General features: G+C 42.4%; 1 protein-coding gene across 1 annotated transcript in view; it reads right to left on the bottom strand.

Moving 5' to 3' along the window:
* Sh3bgrl2 (SH3 domain binding glutamate rich protein like 2) overlaps positions 1-14,107 on the bottom strand; it is a 54,251-nt gene that overhangs the window by 13,926 nt on the left and 26,218 nt on the right. Inside the window, exon 2 of the mRNA XM_070010819.1 lies at positions 6,494-6,679. Coding sequence (XP_069866920.1) covers positions 6,494-6,679 — 186 coding nt within the window. The remainder of the gene's footprint in view (positions 1-6,493; positions 6,680-14,107) is intronic.

Consider the following 14,107-nt stretch of genomic DNA (forward strand, 5'->3'; position numbering starts at 1 on the left):
TGAGGGGCAAAATGGCACAGGGCTAAAAAGCTGAGCTAGGGATATAGAAGACAAAGCTCAAGAATGTCTCAGAGTCCACAGCATCAAGGCCAAGAGAAAAGCAAAGGGTACTGACAGTTACAATCTAAGACCGAAATGGCACCAAAGAAAATCAAACCATACCAAATCCTGCATGTCAAGAATGGAGGACAGGCTGGGAATGTGGCTTAGTGGTAGAGTTCTTGCCTAATATGCATGAAGTCCTGAAAGTTTGATTCCTCATGCCACATAAACAGAAAATGCCAGAAGTGGCGCTGTGGGTCAAGTGGTAGAGTGCTAGCCTTGAGCAAAAGAAGCTCAGGGACAGTGCCCAGGCTCTGAAGTCAAGCCTCAGGACTGGCAACAGAAAAAAGAAAAAATGAGCTTCTCTGAAATGAAGAAAAGACGTTAGCTTTTAAGTAGGAAAGTATTTCCAATAGTTGAGTAGAACAGATTTTTTAAAAAGCACATTCCAGAACTGAAAACAAACAAAAAACTAGCCAAACAATATCAACCCTATAGCAGTCTAAAGAAAGAAGTAAAACAGCTTAAAAAGAAATCTAATCTAGCAGCCATGAAGTCTTCTAATCAGTGCCATGAATGTAGAAAATGAACTAAAGCAAAGCTTCCTGAAAGAGCATGACTTTAAAATTAGGTTTTACTTATATTTTTGGCAGTGCCAAGGATTGAACCCAGGGCCTCTCACTTAAGCCACACTCCAGCTCTTTGTGCTTTAATTATTTCTTCAGATAGGGTTTTGCACTTTTTGCCCAGGCCAGCGTGGGGCTGGAATATTTCTACTTTTCACAGATATGCACCACCATGCTCAGCTTGCTTGTTGAAATAATGTCTTGCTAAGTTTTTGCCCAAGCTGGCCTTGAACCATGATAGTCCTGATTGCTGTCTCTAGACTACCTGAGATTATAGGTATGAACCACCATGTCTAGCCTCAAATAAATACTTTTCTTTTTGTTGGCCATTGGTCTTGAACTCAGGGCCTGAGCGCTGTCCCTGAGCTTTTTTGCTCAAGGTTAGTGCTCTACCACTTGAGCCACAGCACCACTTCTGGTTTTCTGGTGGTTAATTGGAGATAAGAATCTCACCGACTTTTCTGCCTTGAGTGGCTTCAAACTGCAATCCTCAGATCTAATATTACAGGCATGAACCATCAGCACCTGGCTTAATACTTTCTTAAAAGAAAAATTAGAAAGTTTACCACAACATGTTAAAATAAAAACATTTTTTTCAGTACATGGTCAATAAAATACATGAAAGAAAAGGTATACCAGAAAAGTATGGCTAGAGTTAGTACAGTGGTTAAAGGTCACAAAGAGACTACCTGGATATTCACACTGTGTCATTCCCTCTTAGGCCAAAAGGATTTAGTAGAATAGGATCACGTGCCCTCCCCTGGGGCTGCTCAAACACTTTTGCAGGGATCAGTATTTATAGAATGATTTCAATATGAAAACATGTACCTGTTTATACACACAAAAGGGAGTGTGACATAACTTCAGTAATTCTGTGTGCATTAGAATGTCAAGACAAAGGCAGGAAAAGAAGCTACAAGAGTATTCAATTTCACCTTTCAAAGAGTAAATACTGTGCAGATTTTAAAATCAAGGAGCATAGATATTAACATATGAAGCAGGGAGTGGAAGTAACTTAGAACTGACAAGGCAGGACTTCATGAGGGGGTCATGTCTTGGGTAAATGGGGCGGGGGACGGCCCTCTGTTTACTGGGCTTTGCTGTCCTGACCTTGATATTAACACGGCCTGCTTGTCTTGCAATGTTTTGCTCTTCATTCTCTTAACTGCAGACAGCCCAGAAAAATAGAGACTGTAGAAAAAACACCTCCAGTCTAATCTCAGTGCAGGTGTCCTGCTAGCTGTGCACCCGGGGAGGCCTCCATGTCTGCAGGAAGCTTTTCAGTATTCACGGCGCAAGCCATAGTTTTTATGACAGTCACGTCCCAGCATTCATCACTGTAGAATATTGAGGCAAACAGCTCAGTCAGGTGAAAATGGGAGATTAAACATTTATAGATGGAAGCATAAAAACCAGGACTATGCAGAGGAGACAGAGCACAAAGACTATCTAACTGCTGGACTGGGCACACGGGGGTGGGTGCTCAGCCACTGGCAATGTGAGGCATCTGTGTCATCTGTTTCCCCAGCTTTGCCCTTCCTGACACATGCAACCATGCCACCAAGAACAGCAAACCACTGGGTGGAGAAGACTCTCCTTGAATCCAGAGCTCAATTGATCTTTTACATAGACAGCCTTGGATACAACAGATTTTCAAATTCAGATGAGAAGTCTCCTGTGAGAATTCTGCATCAGGGACAGGTAAGCTTCTAATAGTGGTGAGGGCCTGCCTTATTTCATCTTGGCAGTTTAGGAGAAAGCTCACCAAGCTCACATTTGATCCATTTGACTTTGGCCTTTATTGTAGTGGGAACACAGGACAGAAAGGCAAAGTACCGGGATGTTTCCCTTTAAACATCCAGATTCCCAGATGAGATCCTTGCTCACACAGGGACACTGCAGGGGACTGGTTAAAACAAAAGTAATAAGGATAATAACAGCTTATGCTAATTCAGTTTCTTCTATCCATCTATCCAATTAACCACAAAAAGCCAAAACTGCAGCTGTGTTTCAAGTGGTAGAGCAGTAACTAGCCTTGAACACAAAAGTTCTGGGACAGCACCTATGCCCAAAGTTCAAGCACCAGGACTGGCAAAAAAGAAAAAGAAAGAAAAGAAAAAATATGCAGTCTTTATAGATCTTGTCACCTGCAGTGTGACATAGGTTAAGCAGCAAGATGAAACTCCCCATGAACTACTTCTGGGTAAAGCAAAGCAAACAGAAACAGGTAGTCGAACAAGGTCTATGAATGGCTGCCCTCAAAAGCTCTTGTCAAGGCCATTATACTTGACCTTAATAAGAGCAGACACTGCCTTCAACGTTCCAGAACAGAGCATGATGAGGGGACACACTCCAGCAGCTGTTGTCACTGTCCCCAGGACAGACTGCTGAAGCAGATAGGATGCCATTTATCAGGCTCAGTTTAATCAATATGAATGCCAAACCCCAGACAACACACGGAAAACATCCATGGACTCCACAGGGCCAAGACACAGGAGGACTCAGGAGTCATAAACGGTGCAAGCTGCTGGGTCCCAGCCCAGGCCAGCAAGTGGAGATACTGGCCATGGTGAAGGGGTGAGGGGGTCACGGCAGAGAATTGCTCTCCCCAAAGAGGTTGGAAGACATGTTAGACATAGACATGTCCTCAGGGAGGTGAAACCATTCCTACGCAGGCATACAGAGGAGAGCAGGTGAAAACGGCAGGACTCGCTGTAGGTCCATGGCCAATTGGCTGAGTGGTCATTCTCTTCAAAAACTAAATCATCTCCTGAGAAAAGGCCTACAGACATCATTGTCATCCACAGTGGGAAAGCTAAGGGCTCACTGGGAAGCAGCCCTGAGTTCCCATCTGGATCACCCCTGGCTCCCAGTTACCTTTTTAGTGCCTGAGCTCTTAAATAAACAAAAGACAAAATCACCAGATATCTAAGGAAAGCCCTCTATGTGTGAGAAAGACCCAAACAGAATGGTGGGGGACAGCTCAGCAGTACCCCCAATGTGTGAAGCCTTGGGTTCAACTCTTGAGACCAAAAAAAGGAAAAACCAATGGCTCATAAGCTAGGCAGGGTAGGGAAGAAAAAAAATCAGTATAAATAGAAACAGAACCGAGGACTGAAAACCAAAAAAGTGATATTTAACGTGATCTTTAAGATCTCACATTCATGTGTTAACAATACAATGTTATAAGTAAGGAAAAATGAGACAGCAAGTAAAAGGGTAAAAGATGAAAGAAAAACTCAATGAGAGAGCTGGGTGCTGGTGGCTCATGCCTGTAATTCTAGCTACTTGGGAGGCTAAGATCTGAGGATCATAGTTGAAAGCCAGCCGGGCAGGAAAATCTGTGTGACTCTTTTTTTTTTTTTTTTTTTTTGTCAGTTGTGGGGCCTGAACTCTGGGCCTGGGCACTGTACCTCAGCTCCTCAGCTAGGCTAGCAGTGTTTTACCACTTAAGAGATAGCACCACTTCCAGCTTTTTTTGCTTATGTGGTGCTGAGGAATCGAACCCAGGGCCACATGCATGCAAGGCAAGCGCACTACCACTGAACTACTTTCCCAGATCCTCGGTGCAACTCTTATCTCCAGTTAATCACCAGAAAACAAGAAGTGGCACTGTGGCTCAAAGGGGAGAGCACTAGCCTCGAGCAAAAGAGCTAAGGGACAGCACTTAGGCCACCAACAACAAAATTCAATGAGAGCTGGATGTGGTGGCTCACCCCTGTAATCCCAGTTTCTTGGGAGGTAGAGATTGGAAAGATGCAATGAGGTCAATCTGGGGCAAAAAGTGAGCCAGACAAAATTTCAACCAATAAGGCTGCTGGTCCCAGCGAGAAAGCACATGATCCTATCTGAAAAATAAGAAAATAGCAAAATGAAACCCCCAAAATATTGATAGAAAGGGAGGAAGAAGAGGGAGACAGGTTAAGGAAGAGCAATAAAAATGAAATGAATTAGAAAGAAGCATAGATATTACAAAGAATATTACATGTTACTTATGCTACTAAGTAAAAAAAAAAAAAAAGCAACAAAGTACAAAGGCACGAAGGGCTGGGGATATGGCTCAAGTGGTTTAGTATCTGTCAGCACCCCTGAGTTCAAATCCCAGTACAAGCGCTCACTGTAAAGTTCAATGAGAAGATGGAGGTGTAAAGAGACCAGAAAGATCACAAGTGGAACAGATAATAGGAAAAAGATGAAAATATTAGAAAGTCAATGTAAAAAAAAAAAGGGAAATGGCACAAGACATTCCAACCGCAGCACTGGGGACCACAAGATAAGGAGGGAACCACATCGAAATTCCTTCCAACCTACAATTCCACACCACTGGCTCCCCTCAATCCACAAAGCCAGGATAAAGGCTTTTTCAGACCAGCAAAGACCAAGGGAAAGAAAACTGTCAGGTTTTTGCTTTAAGCATTATAACATTGTTGGGTTCACCGCTTTATTTTAAATTATATAGTTTGCAAACATTTTCACCATTACCTTATTTTAGTCAGCAAGCAAAGAGTGCATTCTCCATTCTTTGTAATCATAAGTAGACTGTGTCCTTGGTTCCCCATGTACTTTCCCCCAATAAAACAGAAGATCAGGATATAAATCCATGAAATAATGACCTTTACTTCTATATAAATGTACTTGAGAACGGCTTTAGAAAGTTATAATGTTGGGCGTAGTAAGACAGACAGTGGCATTGCTTGCTGGAAGGTGATAAGCTGAGGCTTACAAAGAAAGAACATTCTAAAGATGTCCAGAACATGTGAGGGAAAGCCAGAACTCCAAGTTATGTGTAGCAGGAATCTCCACATGGTGCTACCAATCAGCTGTCTGTGTAGAATCTACTTGCAGCTTGCTGTTCTAACTTTGCTTTTACACATCTGGAGAAACTCATGCCTCTGAAGCCACTGAAAACCTTTGCTTATCCCTCGCCCTCCCCTCCCACAGCCCACACAGCTATTTATCTCCCCTCAAGCATCTCAGCACCATAATCCTGTCTCCTTCTTAAAAAGCTCTGCATTCCCCCAAATCAACACAGATTATAGACTTTAAGAGTCAAAGCAAAAGGCAAATCCTACCCTACTCACCTTATCTTTCAGATAAGGGATAAAGCCAGGCACCAGGGACTCACACCTCTAATTCTAACCAGTCAGGAGGCTGAGATCTGAGAATCATGGTTCAAAGCCAGCCTGGGCTGAAAAGTCCGTGAGACTAATATTTCCAATAAACCACCCAAAAAAGGCAGAAGTGCAGTTCAAGTGGTAGAGTGTTAGCCTTTGAACAAAAAAGCTCGAGAATAGTGCTCAGGCCCTGAATTCAAGACCCAGGACTGGCACACACATATATAGAAAAAGATAAGGAATAAGAAGGTATGCTGATATGCAGTAGACAAAACTGACTTCGTCTAGAATATTTTAAATGTTCACAGTGAGTGAACTGGCAGGCCTAAGGAAAAGCTCTCAGGCTTCTCATCGGCTGTCAGTAGTTCTCTGTACCACACAGGAAGAAATTATTCCAGAATACATCCTCCCCGAATGTATTACTCAAAAGGTAAGTTTCAAAATATGGAACTTAATAAACACATATTCAACTTCCCTTCTCACCGCTCTTCCAAAGCAGAGAAAGGAACAGCAAGACTGGCTGACACATGTGCACATCATACAACCAGCCACACGGTGTGTGTCACTGGATTTGTACCCCTAGCAACTTCATTCTGTCATACCTCAGCAGGCACTGAGTAGGCCTTGAGTGAAGAGATCGCACAACTGTGCTCCAGGTGACACGTGGTGTAAGCAAGAAGGAAATGGTGTGAAAACTATCTGGCCACTTACTCCACAGTAGCGGTCGCCATTAAAGATCTGTGGTGGCAGAGGGTTGCCCTGAGCAGGCTTCCTTTCGGGGGGCACATTTTTGTACATCCACTGCCTCTGTTCTTCTGACATCGTGATATCCACCTCCTCGAACTCTATCTTGTTGGCTTCCAGAAATCTAACCACATCCTGCTGATTCTTCTTTATCTAAAGAGAGAGGACAAACAAATAAAAGAGAAATGCTTACCTGAAACAGGAAGTATATATATATATTGCCAAAATGAACCAGCTTAGAATTCTCATTGTCACAGCTGATTGATATAGAGGGAGAAAAGAGAAGAGAGAAGAAAGGGAATGGAGAGATTGGTTGTTTACATAGAGGTCATCACTGAAGAGGATTAAACAAGCTCTAATTCAGTGATTCTACATCTCATCTTCCCAGAGCATGGAGGTTCAGTTCAGACAGAAGGAACAGATGAGATGAGAGATCACCCTAGTTCTCCATGGCCCAGAGTCGCTCCTATCCTACCCCTGCCCCACAGGAAGCTGACATTTACCATCATGAAAGCTCCCTCTGCCGCAAACCATTGAAACCCATGTAGATCCCATCAGTGATTCACAGGAGCAGCAACGTTTTCATTCCCCTAGCAGCTGCTGTCCGATATCCCACAGCCATAACCACGATCATGAAAGAATCCTTTCCTCAATCCACAAGAGGAAAATGTCGCCCACTCCTAAAGTGGGAGGAAGCTGCGGGCTGTGGGTGTATGGTGAGCAGGGTTGGCTCACGCTTCCGGCTTCAGTCACTGGGGTCCAGGGTGCTCTTGAGGAGTTGCCAAAGTGTCTACAGCCTTCCAAGTATCACCTCTCTTCATTTGCTAGCGTGAGTACGCCCTAATTTACATGAGACAACAATACCCAATGTCTTCATCACATCATGTAACGTTTCCTAAAACAGGCTTGCTTTTACTAAGTGATTGTGGGTAATGTGAATACAGAACAAAGCTCTTCACATACTAGAAAGGATGGGCCAGCTCTGCTTTATCTGCCTCATCCCCTCTTCACCTGCCAACAGCCTACCTCCCAATTCCACGAGCATGGGGATTTGATTTCCATGTACATTTGAGGGAAATAAATATTCAGACTACAGCAACACCTTTAATTTATGAGTCTTGATATCTCTCTCGATACGTCTAAATCAAACCCAAGTGGCAAACAGCAGAAATCATTTCTCAGGCCAAGCTGATTTCACCAGGGCCACAGCCATCGGTGTGTGAAGGTGTCCCTGACAACAACGCCTTTCCTCCTTGGGCCAGTATCTGAGCACGAACATGAATCATGGTCAAGTTTAAGAAGACATCATAACACTAACAAGCCAAGGATAGTTCTTTACCAGCCTGGTGATAAATGTAAATAATATCTCCATTTTAAATGAGGGAGGCATGGCTGTTTGTGTTTCAAAAAGAACACTTCAATACTATGCAGTTTAGAAAGAAAAAAGGAGACGAAGGAAGGCAATGCGAGATGCTTGCTAGGTATTGCTAACACTGTAATAAAAAGTTTCCCAAGACATATCAGAATGTAAAACATACATATACTGTTTTATATGTGTGTGTATATATATATATATATGTATACATATATTAAAATACAGAGAGCTATCCAAAGAGCTATCTCTACAGAGACAGACAAGGCACGCTTTTTAGGGGAAAAATGAAAAGAATTGAGATCAATTTATATTTGTTTTTAAAATATTTCTCAAGATCATGTAAAAAACTAACAAAAGAGGCTGGGACAGTAAGAACTGGGTAAGGGAACAAAGTAGGAACAATAGTTTATTTTCCTTTTTTTTTTTTTGGACATGTTGTCTTAATACACAAAAGAGCGAGCAGAAGAAATACACTTTAAGAGATTGGGCAGAGAGACTGGCAGCCTCCAAGGTTCCTAGAGAATAGCCATAGGGGGCAGTCCAGGACAGAGTTTATTTCAGTGTATGTTTCTACACTGTTAGCTCATGCTGGGTTTATACTCTAAGTTCCTCTGTGGTGACAGGGCACAACCCAGAGCATGTTGTTCCTTGCTGGTCTGTATAATGCCTTGCGTTAATGAAAGGCTAGATGACTGAGAAGTAGAAATGGGGAGGGGCGGGGAAGCGCTAAGACCATAGCAAGTTGCTCAAATTCACAAAGCAGAGACATTTAACTACAAGAAGCAAGTTTTCCCGTGGAATTGTGTCATTAGCACTGGGAAGGAAGATGAATCATGCCCTTAGGAGCTGTTTTTAAGAGCTGCAGAGGGGGTCATATCCTGGAACCCTAGGGCCCAGCCAGGGAGTGGCTGCTGGGAGAACCCAGCCTGGGGGTGGGCCCAGGTAAGCGAGGCTTCCTGGTTGGCTACAGGAAACTGCCAGGGGTGCTTTATGTGCTGAGCATGATCTCAGAGTCCAAATAACAATGACAGACACAATCAGTTCCTTTATTTTACTCATACTTCAATCTGTCTGAAATAAAATGCATCTTACAATGAGAAGTTTATAATTTTGTTGAGCAAATATAGAAAAGAGTAAACTGTGTGTCAATTTATCCATAGGTAGAAGGTACTAGCAATTCATGTTTGTTTTTGTTTAAATACACTTAAGAATCCACAGCAGACAATTGTTCCTTGTCTAGTAACCAACTTCCCTTGTTTAGTAACAGAAGTCTGCTTTGTTTAGGAGAGCAATGTACTCAGCTACACAAACTTTTGTTTACCCAGTTGCCTCTGTACTTAGAAGGGATCTGACAATTCTGACAAGAGATGTAAGGCAGAGGGTCCTTAGGAAGGCTCCAATTCATGAACTAAAGACAAAGCCCCAAAGTCAGCAATTGGTGGCTCACCCCTGTAATCCAAGCTACTCAGGAGGCTGAGATTTGAGGATCAAGGTTCAAGGCCAGCCTGGGAAGGAAAGTCTGTGATACTCTCATCTCCAATTAAGCACGAAAAATACTGGGAGTGGAAGCATGGCTCAAGTGGTAGAGTCTAGCCTTAAGGAAAAAAAAACTCTGGAACAGTTCTGAGACTTTTGAGTTCAAGCCTCAGGACATATACACAAACATACACACACACACACACACACACACACACACACACACACACACACACACACACACACACACACACACACACACACACACACACACACACACACACACACACGCCCCTTTGTTCTTGCCCTTCACCTTCCTTCTTTGCAGCCTCATGGACAGCTGCCTGGAGACACACAAATGATTTCACTAATGTGAAAACAGACAGCATATGCTAAGAATGGCTGAGTAGATAGCAGGAGTCTGGACCTTTGACCACATTCTGCAGCTGCCACCCTCTCTTTCCTTCAACATTCTGTTCTAGACTTCCCTGTAATAGACAAATAAGCCTCTAATAAGTTAAAACTACTTTTTTTTTTGAGACAGTACTGAGGCTTGAACTCAGGATGTGCACCCTGTCCCTTCACTCTTTCACTCAAGGCTAGAGCTCTACCATTTGAGCCACAGCCCTATTTCTGGCTTTTCAATGGTTAACTGGAACTAAGAATCTCAGGACTTTTCTACCTGGTCTGTCTCTGAACCATGATCCTCAGATCTCAGCCTTCAGAATAGCTAGGATTCTAGGTATTAACCACTAGTGCCTTGCTAAGGTAAGCTACTCTTGGTCCAGATTTCTATAGCTTGTTTCAAAATGTAATTTTAGCTGGTAAAATCCATAATTGTGATTTAATATGTTTAGAGAAATTCTGTATTATGAAGAAGATTTTTCAGTAAGAGTTTTTATTGCACAACAGAGCCTGGAAATAAAAGCTGGAAGCCATAATTTAATCAGTGTCAATGGCTAAACAGAATTTTTGTTATTATTTTCTTTAAGAAGCAAAACCCTTATCATTCAATATGCATAGTTCCAGGTCAGCCAGGGCTACACAGAAAGCTCTGTCTCTCTCTGTTTCTTTTGTCCTTCTATCTCCCTACCTTTTAAAGATGTTGTCTCTTTACCTAAAAAGAAGCTTGCCCACTTTTTGGGAAAGATCACAGATCTTTATTGTTTATTTTCAGGTTCGAAGTTTAGTTCCTACAAGCCACCCCTGAACTCTCCACTGGCCTTTAGTGCATTCCACATGCTTCATGACTTATGCATTTGCTTGTCCATCCCTTCCTCCTAGAATACACTGGGCAGGAGGGCAGGAAGCTTTGCTGGCTCCCCAGCCATAGCACACCAGTGTCTGGTCCTCAGCAGGCACAATATACATCTGCTAATGAGCAGGAGGTGTTTTTCACAAGTATAAGGGCAAGAAGGAACTCTCAGAGGGATTCATTCCACCATTCTTGCCTCTCAGAGGGCCCAGTGACCATGTCACTGACATTTAACTGCCTAAACATTAAAAGTTTACTTAATATCTGTTTCCTTGTTTTTCTCCTCACCTCTCTCTCCACAAAGCCAGTTCTGCAAGTGTAGGGACTGGTACACTCAGGTAGCCTCAATAAATTTAACTGATCACTCTAGATTATCTGCATACATGGGTACACGCCACAGGCAACCTAACCCCCTTGTACAATTAATATGTGCTACTAAGAAGAGTACTTCTTGAAAAAAGGTCACTTTAGCATTGAACATCACTGATTTCTAGTGAACTTCAAGAGACGCTATTCAAACTGACTTGGAAATCTAATTTAGGAGCCAACCTATCTAAAGGTTAACTGGTCAGTAATACAAACCAAACACCAGTGTTTCTTAGTCCTAAAGCTGTGTAAATAAATGTAAAAAGCAATGCCTAGGATCCTATATCTAACTGAAAATAGCACAGGTGCTTCAGAAGAATCCCACCACTAAATGTGGAAAAAACACTGTTTCAAATTTTCACAGTGACAAAAACTGTGTGTGACTGCATGCTTGAGGTCTTTGATTACTTTTTAAAAACCTATGAACATGATGTAATATTTTGTTTGGAAAGCTGTGTGTGATTGCATGTTTAAATTTCACTCTCAATTAATCTTAAAATTGTAAGAACATAAGGCAGTTTTTTTCAAATGATTTTATTAAATTGTTGGTTAACATTTGCAAATTAATGGCAAGTGGGAATGAAGCAAATATGTCAGTTATCTGCCCGATTCTGTTTCTTATTGCTACTGTAGAACCCTGTTTACCCCTTTCCCCCAATTATACATGGGGAACTTGCAAGCAAGCCCCTGAGAGGTGCCTCCCTGGCCACTGCACTGATAAACCTTCTCCTTTCCACTCTAGACCCCGGGGCAGTAGCTGTCCGTGCTGAGCAGCAGAGTTTGCTGACATGGCGTGGACACTCAGTGACCCGTGGAAATTCTAGGAAAGACACTGGTAGCTTTCCCCAGCAACCTCCTGGTCCCAGTAATCTCGAGGGAGCAGATGAGAAGGCAAGCTAAATAAATTACATCGCACTTGATTTAGCCTTAGCCTCTTACTTCGCAGCAATGACCCCCTAAGTACAACTTGCATACCTCGGCTGCCTCGACCAGCTCTTATAGGATTAGTTCTTTCCCAGGAGGCTGCCAGTTAACTTATATAATTAAGCAGCCCCGGCCAGATTCCTTCCATAGGCTTCTGGACATGTCTCTTCATGTTTGAATTCCAAGGTGCACAGTTGATATGGCACCCTGGGGCCTTTGGGTTCGCTAGAAAATGAAGAGGCACAATCAGCTTGGGTGAGACAAGCTTCTTTAAAAAGCTGAAACTGAATGTGAGTTAGCTGTGGGAAGCAAGTTTAATTAAAGACAAAGGAGGCACTGAAAGGGAACAATGAGGAAAACACCGGGGTTGTCCTGGTTTTAAACAAGGTCCTGTAGGTAGGTAGCCTTGGGAAATTACTTCACTTCTCTCCCAGACTCAGCTTCTGAATCGGTGAAATGATCCCAGTACCTTTTGCTCAGTTGCATGAGGGAATTAAATAAAAGGCTAAACAGTAAAACATTTGCTCAATTACTTCTTTCTTTAGGATACTTTTCTTTCTCTGTTTCATATATGATACATATAACAGATAGACACACATACACACACACATAGTCTTACAGGTACTTTAAAAGACTTTATGTAGGGCTGGGAAGGTAGCTCAGTGGTAGAGTACTTGCCTTGCGTGCATGAGGCCCTGGGTTTGATTCCTCAGCATGACATAAGCAGAAAAAGGCTGAAGTGGCGCTATGGCTCAAGAGGTATGAGGAACAGAGCCCAGGCCCAGAGTTCAGGCCCCATGACTGACCAAAAAAAAAAAAAGTAAAAGACTTTATGTATTTGATGCAACAAGGTCTATATTTCATCTACTTTTACACTCAAACACCAGTTTCTTTTCTGACTTGAGGTAGATGTGACACTGGTTAGGGTCTTTTATGTATCACAAATGGAAAAATATCAAAAGGTCACAGAGGAAAGAAAAAAAGAAAAGACAATTTTCTTATGACCTGATAAAATATGCAGAGAGGTATACTGGAGTATGGGAGGTAGAGGGTCTGCAGACAACTCCACCTCTCAAGTAAAAAGATCTTTCCCTTGTTAAAGACCCCAGGAACTTCCTAGCAATTGAGTAGGTACCTCAAAGACAGCTGATTTCATGGTGGATTCTTTACATAACACTTCCTTCTTGGACATGCTAGGCCATTACGCTGTCCTGAAGTAGATGCAAGTGACAGAAAATGCCTTGGCAGGAGCTGAACTACTTACCCCAAAACGTTGAATGCCTAGAAAGTAATATGAAAAACACTTCAAGGAAAGCTGAAAATGTAAAGCCCAGATTTTTCCTGATCATCCTTGTAGCTGCTATAGCCACGTGACCCCATCAGGCCAGTGACTGGGCCCACAGCAGACAGATGACGATGCCAGGGCTTCTGGCCCGGGCCTTCCTGCCCACCTTGCCAGAGCCCACGGCGAGGGCTAGAGGAGGAGGGCAGCTTTTGCACCTGGCAAACAGGCATGAGAAAAAGAAAAGACTCCCAGAAACACCGGTCCTGAATGAAGATCAGCCTTCAGACACGAGAAGAACCCACAGCGCTTGAAAAATAGTGTGCATTTTCAAAGAACTTCATAGGTGGCAAATTAAAACAATTCCAGGTTAATGATCTCAGTGGGAAGGCAGGCTGTGGCTTTCTCCTAGGTATTAGCACAGTTTTTGGTACCTGCCAGACACTCATGCTTGTGTTAAATATGACTGAGCTTCAGTAAATACTTCTATTTTTGTTTTAATTCAGTCAACACTTTTCATCCCGTTCTCTCGATGGACATGCACTTGTTTCTTTTTCTCCATTATTTGTAATGCCAAATCAACCTTTCACCTTGAAATTTTTTAATTAAAAGAAAACAATTTCATCATCCTGTAGTGTTTATTTTTCATATTACTTTCTAGGCATTCAATGTTGGAAATACACTTCATAGAGTTGCTATAAGAAACCATGCTGTGGGAAGGGATGTTTCAATGCATTACAAATATTTTCTGTTCTTATAATCATCATAACCACACTGCATGCATCCATTCTATTATTTATGTTAATGTATTAGAACAGTATCTTAACATCAGAATCCAAGTGTGTTTTAAATAAGTTTCTTTAAAAAGTTAAGTGTCCCAAATTTGCTGCAGTTTGTGTGTGT

This window comes from Dipodomys merriami, unplaced genomic scaffold (genome assembly GCF_024711535.1).
Source record: "Dipodomys merriami isolate MVZ:Mamm:240054 unplaced genomic scaffold, mDipMer1.0.p SCAF_8, whole genome shotgun sequence".
Classification (NCBI taxonomy): Eukaryota; Metazoa; Chordata; class Mammalia; order Rodentia; family Heteromyidae; genus Dipodomys; species Dipodomys merriami.